This window comes from Onychomys torridus, chromosome 3 (assembly GCF_903995425.1).
Source record: "Onychomys torridus chromosome 3, mOncTor1.1, whole genome shotgun sequence".
Classification (NCBI taxonomy): Eukaryota; Metazoa; Chordata; class Mammalia; order Rodentia; family Cricetidae; genus Onychomys; species Onychomys torridus.
Window position 1 is genome coordinate 47702272 of NC_050445.1, and position 14849 is coordinate 47717120.

Below are 14849 nucleotides of genomic sequence, written 5' to 3' on the forward strand. Positions count from 1 at the left end.
TCCTTTGAAGGCTGAGTCTGTGTCTTCTTCAGCAGGAAGACACAGATCATGGCACCTGACCCTCCTTAACATACCAGTCCCTCCCTGACTGGAGTCTATTATTTAGAACACATGTTCAAGAATGGGACATACCCACGTTTGCTAACTGCATGCCAAATTGCAATTTGCCCTGCTCATTTGGGAAACTCATTTCCCGTTCCAGCAGCCGTGTGAAGTTCACGGCAAGGCTAGCGCAGCTGTGTGTGCTTTCTCAGGCCTTTCTGAGGAGGGCAGTGCTGGGGTCAGGATGGGGCACAGTAACCAGGACAGTTGAAGAACACGTGCCCTGAGTCTTAATCTTTCCCTGCTCGAGGAAGATTGAGAGGAGGAAGGCTCTGAGAGTGGAGGTGGAGAGGTGTCTCATTGTAGGTCATGGCTCAGGCAAGATTTAATGCTGTAATCTGAGTCTGATATCCTCATCTCCCTACTTGTATGAATGCTCAGAATGTGAGCGGTAGCTGTGGTCATTTCCCATCATTTCTTTTCTATCCACCATGTGTGAATTATGTACAGGTTATGCATGTCTGTAGTGAGTTGCTGTCACACGAAAAACAGGGAACTGGAGATAAGGCTCAATGGGGGAAGGAGACTGGTATCTGTTCCCAGAGACCCACATGATGGGAGGAGAGAAGTGACTCATTCAGCCTGTCCTCTGACCCTCATGTGCACACTTCAGTACACAAACATATTAGATTAAAATGTAATAAAAAATACAGTGAAAAAAAGCCAACTTCCTGCCCTCATGAAACCATTATCTTCAGAAGAACGATACTAAACAAGGAATTGCATACTTCATTTAGTTGTAGAGAATGTGATGCAAGAAAAGCACGGAGTTAGGAAATGAGTTAGAAGCTAAGAGGCTCCAGGCAGAATTCACCTCTGAGCTGCGATTTCTAGATGGCTATGGGTCAGGAATGAAGCATGCATAGGGTTTGATTGATTGAGTGTTTCAAATATAAAAACAATGCATTTACATTTATAACATGTTTGATGTTTATGTGAATGTAAGAAGTAAAATCCTTGTTTAAAACAAGGGTAGACTAATTAAACATGTACTTATTTACTAAGGGATTTATTTTAGAGAAAGGCTACCCATGTGATCACCTTTAGTGTCCCCAGATAGACAACTCTCTACTTCAGGCTGTGAGATGGCTTCAATGTAGTCTGAAGAAACAGGCTGCAACCCACAGGTTTCTTCTGGGTTAATCAATAAACCGCAATCCTGCATTAAAATTGAAAAATGATTAGCTGTCACATCATTAACAGATCCCATGATAAGAAACATAAAGGGTAAGACACAAGGCAGAGTCCCAGGACTCACTAGCTGGCCAGCAAAGCCTACTTAGCGAGCTCCAGGCCAAGTTCTTGCCTCAAGAAGAATGTTGACGGCTCCCGAGGTTGGTTTTCTCTTTTTGGCATCTGCATACATGTGGCCACACATGAACGCCCCTCTGTACTCACATGTGCATCTATACATGTACACACACACACACACACACATACACACACACACACACACACACACACATGGAGTTTCTATGGCAAGTAACTTTTAAGGATGGAAGGCAGTGGGTGTTAGAAAGGGGGCTTATCCACATAGTTGGGTAACACTGTGTGCTCATTTTATAGAAAAAGAGAATGGTGAGACACATTGCAAAGAACCCACTGCACTTGGGAATTTTCGATCTAGCCATACCATGAGCTAACTGGCTGTGATTTTAAGTCACATGATCTAGCTTTCTCATTACAAAATGGTGACAGGTAGAGAGAGGAGAGAAAGGAATCGCATCACATGACCTCAACCGACTGTGTCGGGTGCCTGCACAGCAGCCACCCCTCTTTCCTTCCTACTTTCCTTCAGCTTTGTTTTGCTGCTGTCAGAGGTAATTCTGTGCTCTGTGTTTAAAACGAATCTATTTCCCAACATTTCCTGTAGATAAAACTGGTCACAGGCAGAGCTGTTGTCCAAAAACTGTACATGAATTTCAGGTGTGGATTTCTGGAAAAGAGGTAAGTCCCCAGTGAAACATGTTTCTTGTCACTCTGTATCTCCTTTTACTTGAGATGCAAATATGAAACTAAGCATGAGCAGCCTTCTTGCGATCACGAAGCAGCTTGGAACAGAAAGGAAGGAGACGACTCAGTGGCTATTTTGTAGATCTCACAGTGAAAGAAAAAACTATAGAAGAAATAGAGCTGACATATACCACAGTTGAAGTTAAAAATCTATTTGGATTTCACTTTTCCCTACTTCCCTCTCTGGAAAAGAAAGTTAATAATAACAGGCACCCTTGTCTATCTTATAACATGGAGCAGCCTTTTGTGTGAGCTGAATTGCTGAGAAGCCTGCATTTCTCTGATGTAAAATTTCTTCTTTAAAAAAAAAAAAGATTTCTAATGATTTTTAATCTAAATTTATTTTGGAGGGACATATGGATGTGCATGCCACAGGGCATGTGTGGAGGCCAGAGGACATCTCGAAGGGGAGGTTGGGTGACAGTTTGAGGGAACTGGTTCTCTCTCTCCACCATGTGCGTACCCCCAGACTGAACGCAGGTCATTGGTCTTGGCAGCAAATTTCTTACCGTCTGAGCCACCTCAGTGGCCCCCAGAGTTTGTTCTTTTGCTCTGCCTTTTTTAGCACCCTGCCTTTCAGGACAGGGTTGTGGTAGCTGGAACGACTGTTAGGTGATGTGAGGGAAAGGCCAGAGCTGTGATGATATGGTTCTGACTCCCCTGATCTGCAGCCTCTGCTGTTGGATGTTTTGGCATGTAAGAGGAAAAGAATGCTTGCTTCAGTTTCTATTAGTCAGTTTGGGGTCACTCACAAAACAGATACATTTGACCTTACAGGTTACCATCCCCAAATCTGTCCTTTACCCTAGAAGTTCCCCAGGAGCTCACAAGAGCCCCAATTCTTTGTCAACCCTGTTACCAGTCTCTCCTCATTTCCCAGCATCCCACGAATCTCCATGTCTTGGCTTAGACTGCGTCCCTCTGACTTAATTCTTTTCCCTCTTGGCTTCCGTTAACGCCATATGGACCTGTGCACTTGTATTTATTTACCATTGGAATTGCTTTGACCTCTTCATGGGTCTCTCTTGCCAGCCCATGCATCCAATTCCTGTATTGTTGCAAATGTCTTTCCCACATGCAAATTGTATTAACCCTCCTTTTTGCCTGCACCCATTCTCTAGACTGCACTGAAAGTATTGACTCAAACAGCGGTTGGTGTGTCCAGGACGCCTTTCTATGTTGTCTCTGTGCCTTTACATCCACAGCTGTTAGCTCCCCCTCCACTCCCATCGACTGTCAGTTCCTCTTCTGCATAGCTGGCTCTGAGGCTCTGAGGCTGTGTGTGTGTGTGGGGGGGGGGCATTGCTCTTTTTTTTATTGCCCTACGGTCACTTTCTGTATCACTTAACCTCTTGCTGTGAGGACAGGAAGACTGACTTCTATGTTCATAGCTTCTGTCTCTATACCGGAACACAACAGATCTGCGAGTGTGTAATATTAAGCCGTAGATGCACCGTGGGGGACATGGAAGAGATGGTGTGTGCCTGTGTGCTCCTTAGAGCAAGGGTCAAGCTGTTGTCTTCCAGTTGTGAGGAGAAAAGACACAAAGTAGGTTTAGCTGCTAGCACTTCATCTTAGGGTCTTTTTGAAAGTGTGCGTGTGTGTGTTTTTTGTTTTCTGTTTTAAGCACTTCCATTTCTTTTATTTAGGAAATGTCATAAAAGATGACCCCTAAATATAGAACACAGCAAAAATTAAATGGCACTAAAGGAAACACTTAGAATATTGATGAGGGATAAAATTGTTGCTTAAATCGTCAAAAAATGATAGCTCCTGACATAAACAAAGTAAATTTTACTTTTTCTTCTTTTTTGTTTAATTTTTGTTTTTATTTTTTGTTTGTTGTTTTAAACTTTTTTTTAATTTACTTTATGAGTAAATTTGCTTTTTCCAAAGAATCCATCATAAGCATCTTCTGAGAAATTTTCAAGGTTCCCTGTAAGATATGATATTCTATCATGAGTACTGTAAAATGAAAAAAAGGGGAAGAATTTAGATTTTGAGATTTGCCAGGACTTTGATTGAAGTTCTTCTGTGAAACTTTTTGGCAAGAAGATGATTATCTTAAACACATACTGAAAAATAAGATCATATGTCCTGAGTTGAATGTCACTCAAATTTCAGATGCCTATTAAAGAAAACTACACCATAAACAAACTTGGTGCAATACTTAAATGAATATGGCCATATATTTAGAACATGCAGAGTTTTATTGTTATAAAAGTTCCATATTCACAAATATAATCAGAGACATTAAGTAAACATACTTAATTTGTCAAATATGCATCAAGTAACTCATCTGCTCCATGAATACTAGGATGAATATCAATTGCTAGTTGGAGTTTCTAAGATGCCTTCCTTATGGGAAAAAAATTAACAAAAATTCCATGGTCTCCAGTGCTGTGGGATATCTTTCTGTATGCTGTGAATATATGCTGTTCCCACTGGTTAGTAAATAAAGTTGCTTTGGCCTATGACAAGAAAGCTTATGGCCAGGTGGGAAATCCAAGTAGAGAGACAGGGACGAAAAGGACAGACTGTGGGGAGATACCATTCACTGCCCAAGGAGCAGCAAGATGCCAGCAGACTGGTAACGCATGGCCAAGTGGCAACTTATACATTAATAGAAATGGGTTAAGTTATAAGATCTAGCTAGCAAGAAGCTTGAGCCATAGGCCATCTAGTTTATAATTAACATAAGCCTCTGTGTTTACTTGGGTCTGAATGGCTGTAGGACCGGGCAGGCAGGACACAGGAAAACTTCTGACTACACTCCATGAAACTGAAGCATGGTGATGACAATGATGATGGTTGAAATCACTATGCATTTCTTAGCATCTTCTATACACCAGCCCCCATATTAGGTAATTTTTTTCTCATGGCAATCGATCAATTTAGAGATAAGAAAAGAGAAATGCTGTGTGAGGTAGGATTTCAACTCAGGTCTAGCTCACTTTAAAACTCAGCTACCTCACCTTAGCATATTGATGACGTCCCTAAAGATAGAGCAAAACATTCCTTTTGCCACCTGAGTTGAGGCTTTCTGGGAAAGGTGTAGTCATTTTTCTGCTTTGCTCCACCTTCACCCCAACCCCAGTTGGAATTTGGTTAGTCAAGATGAAGCTACACATGGACTGAGTCTGGTGTACATTAAGGATGGGTCCCAGTTCCAGCTAATAGACCATCAGAACAAAGACAAGTGAGAAATAAAAGTAATCACGTCTTACAGAGAGCCTGGCATGCTATAATTCCAACCTGCCAGACAAGATGTGTCCATTGGTGCAATAGTGGTATGAAGATTATAAGGGTAACCAACCACTTTGAGATTATTTTTGAGGCCTGCTCCATGCATGGTACTATTATCCTATTCCAAATCCCATGACTTAGGTGAAGGGCCTACCTGGGGGAACCTACTACTACTGTATTGCTAAGTCCATATGTTGTCAAATTGCCTTCTCTATATATGCTTCGACCCACAGATTAGTGTTGTCCTGAACCTTGGCCAGATACGCTTCTCTCTACAGTCGGCTTTATTGTTGTAAAAGTTCCATATTCACAAACATAACAAAAGACATTAACTAAGTATACTTAATTTGGTAATGAGGGATTAATGCGGAGACTCACAACTGGTCAAAGGGCTGAGACTGAGTGACAGTTGAATATATTTGGCCTAAATGGTACATCCCTGTCAAACCCCCTCCTAAGGCTTAAGGGACATCACAGAAGAGAAGGCAGAGAGGATGTAAGAGCCAGATGATGGGGAAGAGTGATTTGAAATGCTGTCTTCTGGGCATGACATGCCCATTGCATTCACAAACTCATTACAGCTATAGTTACCTCTATAAGACCTGGGCCTCTAACAGAACATCTGAATCCACACAGCGAAGAACCATCACTGAGTGTGAGACCACTGTGTTTCTTCCCTAAGCAAGTGTCAAGGGGAATATGGTTATACATTGTGTTATGAAAGTATTCTAAGTTGGTCCACAAAAACTAAGGAGGAAGGAAAACTGAAACAAATTACAAGCAGATGAATTCATTATTTTCCCTTAAATATACTAATATGATATCAATATTTGGAATACTTCATATTTCTCATGCATTCCACATCTCTGAACTAATATGAAATTTTATTTCCAACTTAGACCTCAAATCAGCTGAGATGGAGGGTCACTGTGGTACTGAATGCTGATGTTCACTCTAAAGAACACCCTGTAGTCTTGACTGAGAAACATACATGCGTCTCTGGGCTTTGTAGGATTTAGACTGGAAAATCTGTGGGTATGGGGCTTGTGAATTACTAATGCTTCCCACTTCCAGGGATCTAGAAACCCCAAGGAAGGCAGTCTTTATTGTGGTCGCTCAGCACTTTTGGTTTTGGTTCCAGCTGGAATCCAGAAGGGTAGATATAAAGGCAAATGAAAATGAAAACTGAATTTATATGTTTGGATATCTGAAAACGCTCAGCCTTTTTTGATTCATGAACAAAGCGGTGCAGAGCTGGAACTGAACGTGCTGCTTTGCACTCTCTTGCACTTTGAAGAATCTGGATCTGTTTGGGAAAAGTCAAAACAATAACAACAACACAACAACATCAAGAAAAGGTTATTTCCCATTTCAAAGTGCAAACCTGTCTTTTGTAGATTAAAGCTGAAATAGCAATGACTGGAAATAGCCTGTAGGCCACAGAGATGTTTCTAAAGACAACTGTAGGCCAATGTGTGCTTACCAGTAATGGTGATGATAAACATAACGGATGTTTTCCATATATTAAATAATAACCAGTCCTGCCCAGGAGACATTGATTAGTCATACTGAGAACACTTGCTGTTATAAGTATTTCAGCTTGGACTTTTTTACTAGTAAATGGTCCAGTGAGCAGGCAGGCCAGATTGTAGTCTTCAAAAATGTGGCTTTAGTAGGGAATATTCTGTCTGAGTGGTACCAACAGAGTTGACTATTTAATAAAACATGCAGTTACACCAGCTTTGAGACATTTGGGTATCTTCCATCTCCATTCATAAGGGGAACATACACATATACCAACACACCTCTACACATACACATGGGATGGTCTTGAGACATGTGGAACTTTACACTTGAAGGACTTTAAACTTTAAACGTCTACGAGCAAGATTAGCTTTGCAGTGCTGATTTCTTCCATGTCTGCTTTCAGAAACCGAGGGATGCTGGGGTGCGTACCAAAGAGTGAGGGAGTCTCAGAAAGACCCATACATGGAAGCCATCCATTGCCGGATATCATGTCCTATTGAGTTTATCACAGACAATATTGGCTGTGAGCAAAACCAATTTGTCCACTGTGTTCATAGAGTATCTTATGATGCACACATGAAAAGATAAATTATCAGACTGAAGCATATACGAGGATTGAATATTTAGTACAACTATACAGCTAACCAATACCTTTGAAATGGTAAGAGAAGATACTGGGAAATAACAGTATCATCTACAGATATATCCCCGCTTAGAAAGAGGCAGTACTGCTTAACAAAGATTAGCATATTTATATGCAATGAACTAGAAGCAACAAGAACTGAAGCCCATGAAACTTTCTAGGGCTTGACACCCCAAACCTGGCTTATAAACCCTCGACTCTTTGACCCCTAAATAAGCCTTACTTCCAGTGGGGCTCTAGTCAAAATTGTGCTGCTCTCCAATTAGAACACATTCTCAAAACTAGAACATATTGCATCTGGATAATAATTAAGGGAAATCTTTCCCAAAAGCCGGGATTTCAAGACCTTTCTCTAAAGATCAGTAAAAGCTGAGATGGCTAGAGAACTCCCTCTGTGTTCAAGTGAGGAGTCTTTGTAAATCTTGCCACATCATAGACAATGGGCCACTGTGGCTTTGGACCTTCTCTTACTTGGAAGGACCCTCTCTTACTTTGCAGTAACTTTTCATGTTGAATTTGGAGTTACCTTGACATATAACATCTTTCTGTTCATAGGTCCCAGGGCCAGCAGGGGAGAAACAGAACCAGTAAATTTACCAAAAATATTGGGTTAGAACTTAGAACAATGCCTGGCATACAGAAATTTCTACATGTTATTACTATCATGTAATTGTTAATGACATATTAATTGTTGCTATTATTGATTTTGAGTCTGACTTTCTACTTAATATTTACATGGCTAGAAGCTTACATTTTAAAAGTCATGTAAGCCAGGTGGTGGTGGCACATGCCTTTAATCTCAGCACTTGGGAGGCAGAGGCAGGTGGATCTCTGTGAGTTCGAGGCCAGCCTGGTCTACAAAGCAAGTTCCAGGAAAGGCACAAAGCTACACGAGAAACCCTGTCTCAGAAAAAAAAATCATGTACAATATGCCTTTTAAAAACTCAGTCAGGTCTCTGAGTAGATTTAAATTATTTTTGAAGTTCACAGTAAGTCTGTGAATTTTAGTGTTTTATAAAATTTCACTGAAAGGCTGGGTGTCGGTAGCATTCTCCCACATAACATATTCAAAGGATTAGAATTCACTTCATGCTATCTGTCATGTCAAGTAAATAATGATACAAAGACAAAGTATAATCACTGCACTCATTAAAAACACGAGTCAAAAGGCAGGGAGATACTCAGTGGGTAAAAGCACTTGCTGGGCAAAACTGAGGACCTCAGTTACATCCCCAGAACCTAAGTAAAAAGCCAGACACAGTATTATACCTGTAATCCTAGCACTTTCATGGCAAGAGGGAGGCAGAGACAGAAGACTTTCCCAGAAGTGCAGGAGCCAGCTACCCTGGCTCACCCGGATGCAAAGATGCAGCAAGAGACCAACTCTCAAAAGTTGTTCACTAATCTCTACATGTTCACTGTGGTCAATGTGCGCCCACACTCACACATAATATGTCACACACACACACACACATACACACACACACACACACACACACACACACACACACCACTGCTCATAGCAATTTTGGGATCAACAACTAAAGTTTAGTTTTGCTAAAAAATATAATCCAAATTATAGCTACTGAGTGATCCACATATTTGGGATAATATGCAAATATACAGCATGTGGTTCTCTTGTTTATGAGTCTAATTTTACTCATATTTAATTGTGTTCATTCTCAAACACTATGAAATGATAGACAATTATTTTTCAGGATGTAGTAATAAATACTTGCCAACTATGGATGGTATTAAATTTAATCTACTTGTTTCGTGTTCAGCATAAGGCCTGACAATAAAAGGTGTTTAGTACCTGTTTATTGCATTAATGGATAGATAGAAATGTGGAATGCAACTGATTTCTGGAACAGAGCCCACAGCATGGACCTCAGACACTAGGCTTAATTGCAGTATACTCTTACTAACCAAGCTTGTCTGTCATAGCCATAAACACATGACATCTGAACATGACCAGTTGACATACTAACTCCTTAGTGTAGAGATAAAGCTTATTTTTCACTATTTATTCTAGGTAGATATATGCTACCAACTGTAGTATATTATACTGAAAAAGAATTGTTTAATTATATTACACATCATGAAGCCAGAAGTTTTACTTCTTATTGAAATGTTAATAATAGTAGCTTAGCATCAAATAACTTTTAAAAGGTTTCTCACTAATTGGCATGAGGTTCATCAACACTTAAGCTCAAAGGATGTTAAAATGTAAATGAATTCTGTCCAGGAAAACATACTATTTCTTTCAAAACCAAATATCTAAACTGTGAAGACATTGCAAGATCAAAGGTTCATATTCATCTTTATTTTAAACATATTCCAATAATTAAACACGTAAGCACTGAGGTCTGAAGAGATGGCTCAGCAATTAAAAATGCTCTTCTAGAAGATCTGAGTTTGGTTCCCAGAACTCATGTCAAGACAGCTCAGAAGCATCTGTAACTATCCCAGTTCCAGGGGATTCAAAGCCCTACTCTAGACTCCCTGGGCACTTGCACCCCCACACACAAACTAACAGACACATGCATAAATGATAAATGCAAATCTTTATTAAAATCCTGAATAGCTATGAAACATAAGATGGCTCAGGAGTTGAGAACATTTGCAGAGGACTCGATTTCCATTCTCAATAACCCACAGGGCAGCTGACGACTACCACATCTCAGCCTCTTCTGGGCTCCATGGGCTTGAGTGCACAAGTGTACATTCCCACACAGAGGCATATATACTCGATACATATACACATAATTCAAGATAAACCTAAAAAATAAAGAATTGTGGGAGGATGCTCCATTGGCTAAGAGGAGCCAAGGCAATGGCAGTCTTAAGGGCTAGACTTTTGTGAGCGCTCTCTTCCTGGAAGGTTGCCAAAGGGAGAGGGAGAACTCCATTTATAACAAACCAGGGTTACATAAAGCCCTGGGGTAGGCACTTGCACTGAATTTTTCCAACTGTTTCTAGCAGATATCACTATCCCTGCTCACCAGATGGGGAAAGAACAGCTTGCAGAGTTTTCTTCTCTGCAGCCACCCAGCTCAATAAGCAAACACTTAGAAATTGAACCATGGTTTTATCTGACTTCAAACTCATGTTCCACAGACTGACAATTAAAACAAAGCAAAGCACGCTGCACTAAAAAACATAGGTTGTGTTTGTGAAACACTTACAGACCAACAATTAAAACTTCATCAGGGAAGACTTTTCATGGCTACAGATGGCCTCTCTAAACATAGACAGCTGCCCTCGAAATGCTGAGAGTTGGTCAAAAGAGAGACCAGGCAAGAATAATAATAATTTAGGCCAGATTCACCCCTGCTGTGGAAAACTAAGCTTCAAGACACCTTTCCAACTCATGCTGGACCACTCATGTAATTTCTACTTTGAATAAGGGCACATCAGAAAATTGGTTATTAAGTGAAGATTTAAAACTAATTTTCATGGTAGACAGTGATTTTTTTTGAGATTGTCTATCATGAAGGACAATGTCTGCTCCATCAGTGTTCACCTATCATGTGTTTTCAGTTCTCCAATGAAATCATGGAAGGACAGTCCACTGGCTATAGAAGTTGATAGTTTATGACATTTACCCATTTGGTTTTTTTTTCTCTATCGATTCTCTGGACAGACATTTGTTTAACAACTACATGAGCCAACCACAGCCCCTGTCCTCACAGAGTTCTAGCAGGGAAAACAGATATGTAAACACACCAGTGCTGCAGAAGAACTGAATGCCATAACGAAGATTATTCCAGACAGCATTGGCACGAAGGGGTACAATCGACTCTCCTGCATAAAGGGATGCTTCAGTTTGAGCCTGACTTGTCTTGAAATTCACAAGACAAGCAAGGATGATGGCTTTCTAAGCAGAAGAAAAAAATGTCGGTGGTGGCAAGGAAGACCCAGAACCACAGCTTCTCTCTGACACCAATGTCTTCAGAGGCCTGGGCATCCTTATTATCTCAGATTAACTGAACCTTGTCTTATAAATGGCTAAGTTTTCTTTCTGCCTGTGCCAATTAGTTTGTGACTTTGTCTTTAGCCACAAAATACACGAGACAATCTGGAACAGATTGGAAATGGATCTTGTCAAATTGTGTTTAGGGGCTGCACAAAGCACATGGTGTCAGTTACAAAACCCTGAAGCAGCCTGTTCAAAACCCAACCCAGCCATATCAGTTCCGGCTTTGATAATGTCAATTATCTTCCAGCATACCCAGGGAGGAGCTGGCATTTTCCTGTGGAAAACATGTTATTGTCCTTGGCATGCAATGTAAATGGAAGGATAGCTTGTTTTAATGAAAGAACTTGAGAGGCTGTGACCCTGGATAAAAAAGAAGGTGTCCTGGAGAAATTTCAAGGTATGATTGTCATTTTGGCTTGCCTTAAATTCCCCATGGGTTTTTAATTAGCTCATTATTTCCTGAACTTGAATGCTGTGGCTGTGATTTCATCATTACAGTTAAGAAGTTGTCACAACCCACTGTGTGGGATGAGATGACTCTTTTATTCAAAGCCAAGTCTGGCCAGTATGCCTGTATAGATCACTTATCTGTACGTCTCTACAACTTCAGTCTCAACAGGCAGATGCTAAGAGTCTGCCCCAGGTTGCTCTTTCCTCCCAGCAGATATCACTGGGCCTCACCTCCTCGGCTGGCTCCATGCCTCTTCCTGTATTATTTCCTTCTTACCTTTAGCCACATGGCTTTTGGAGCTGAGCTCCAGAGTGTAACACTTGTCTGGATTAGTCAACAGCTGTTCTGAGATCCTGCCGTCGCCCACCAGATATCCCTTCCTGGCTCAGCACAATGTAGCTACACTCCTTTAAAGTCAGAGGCTTGGTTTTATTCTATCGAATTCTGCAGCTGAACTCTGCCCAGATCCGACATCATGGCTTGCTATGCAGGGCTTTAAAGGCCAGCTGTATCTGCAGATTCTACCATGCTGGCTCAAACCCAGGAGACAGAGCACGAGACACCAGGACCTCACTAGGCCCTAATGCTGAGTTCCTTTCCTTCTTCCTGGGTAATTAATTAGAGCTGTGTACATGGCTGTGTGGTCAACAGTGGATACTGATCTCAGAAGATAAGTTGTTCAATAGGTTGCTCTCTGTGGTATTTTAGGATTCAATTTTAAATGCCTCCCTTTTAAAGTTTATTGCATAAAAAGTGATGTACAATTCATAGAAAAGCCACTGGATCCCCATCATGCTTTTTCATAAAGTAGATAGTGGCTTGGGGGGACTTTATTAAGTAGGTGTGAAATTCAAAAGAATGCTGTTGATAAACTACATTTGTATTTGGAAAAACATTAAATACATCTTACATAACCTTACTGTCAGTAGTACAGAGTTCTGCAAACAAACTCTTTTGCTTAGGGAGAACTGATTTGAAGTTTCACAAGTGGCTGTCACTAATGCTGAAGATAACTCAGCATTATTAGGAGAGAGATGGCTTTGCTGAGGAGGCAGCGATTTTTCCTAAAACATCATTAACTAAGAAAGAACTCAGCCAGGATCTGTATATAAGTTCAATTAGCTTTCTGCCCAAAGAAATCCCCCAATGAGGGAGTGGCTGAAGACACGGCTCAGCAGTTTAGAAAATGTGCTTTTCTTACAAGGGGACCTGAGTTGATTTCCAGAACCCACATCAGCTTACAACTACAAGTAACTATGCACCCCACATCAGGTGGCTCACAACCACCTGTAACTCTAGTTTTAGGGGAACCAACATCTTCTTCTGGCTTCTATAGTTACCCATACATACATACACATCCATTATACTTGACATACACATATAAACATAAATAAAACTTTTAAATATCCCTTGGGACCATTTTTTTTCCTGTGGCACCAAAGACCAAAACAAAAGAAAATACCACAAAGCTATATGGAAACAATTGCTACCCATTTACTGAGCTCCTGGAGTATAAACAAAAGAAATATCTTAGGATGATAGACATCTACTGGCGCAACTAAGATATCACTCCTAGGAATGAATAATTAGTGCCTGAATTCGCTGAAAAGTGTCTCTTTTGATTAGGTGACACTATGCACACGAAACAATCATTATTTTCTTCATTTACAGTGATTTTTCTTTGTGTCAGTAGTAAAGCCATTATTCAGACAACACACAATGTTAGTAAATTTAATTTTCAATGATCGTCTGCAGTACTTAAAACAGCAAAGTAAACAGACAATGTGTCATATATATTAAACCATGGTGTCTGGGGCAAGAGAAGAAGAATATATATTATGCTATATGTGAAAAAACCAATAAAAATGTTGGAGGTTGTATTTTAATCAGGTCAGGGGAGTTTACCATTTTACAAAATACCATTCCATAAAGTGAAGGCATCTTTATGATATTAATATTCACAATGCCTGAGTGCCCATTTTGGCCTACTTAGTGATTGCTCTTCAGAGAAATAGAGATCCAAGATTCTTAATGATCTGTTTGGGGCTTATTAAATGAGAAATGCCAATTATTTTGCTTTGATTGGCATCTCCAGAAAAGCTTTTTGTCCCACTTCTGTGTGTTCGGTTCTTTACTTCCTTTTTGGAGACAAAGTTTCACATAGCCTAGGTTGACCTAGAACTCACCATGTAACAGAGGATGACCTTGAACTTCTAATCAACTTTCCTCCACTTCCCCAGTACATCAGCTGTGCTGAGTTTATGAGGGTCTGGGAACCAAACCCAGGGCCTTGTGAATCCTCAGCAAGCACTAGACTAACTGAATCACGTACCCAGCATGGCGCCTTTTTTTTTTTTTTTTTTTTTTTTTTGACCAGCAAAATGCTATGTCTCAGCAGTTTGGTGATTTTAAACATAAAGTTAGATGGGAGACAGAAGGTGATGTTTCGGGTCTCTTACAAAAGGAGTAGATTATAGGATATGCCTAAGAGCAAAAGTCCCAGAGAGCTGGTGTGCAAGCAGTTCCCAGTCAGCTGCAGGCATGGTTTTTCTACCAACTTGCAGGCTTGCTCAGCACAAAGCTAACTCTTAACAGCCTGGTTAAGTCAACAAATCGGATGGGGAAACTTTAGTGTTGGGCTTGCTCCCAACTGTGTGTTAAAGAGAGTTTTAGTCTCTGGATATTTAACATGTAATTGATCTAAAAGAGTCATACAGGATTCTATTCCTTCAAAGTTTTGGGATTTGGTAAAATGTTAGCTGGAAGCCTGGAACTACGGCAGCTCAATGTTTCTGAGTGGATTTAAAAAAAAGTCAAGCAAAGTGAACAGGGTGAGTTTTATTTCTTCATTTTAAATCGTATGCCATTCTACTGTCCATATCAGA

General features: G+C 40.5%; 1 protein-coding gene across 1 annotated transcript in view; it reads right to left on the bottom strand.

The window, feature by feature from the left end:
* Cped1 (cadherin like and PC-esterase domain containing 1) overlaps positions 1-14849 on the bottom strand; it is a 271465-nt gene that overhangs the window by 41424 nt on the left and 215192 nt on the right. The window contains exon 16 of the mRNA XM_036181508.1: positions 1144-1261. Within this exon, the coding sequence (XP_036037401.1) occupies positions 1144-1261 (118 nt within the window). The remainder of the gene's footprint in view (positions 1-1143; positions 1262-14849) is intronic.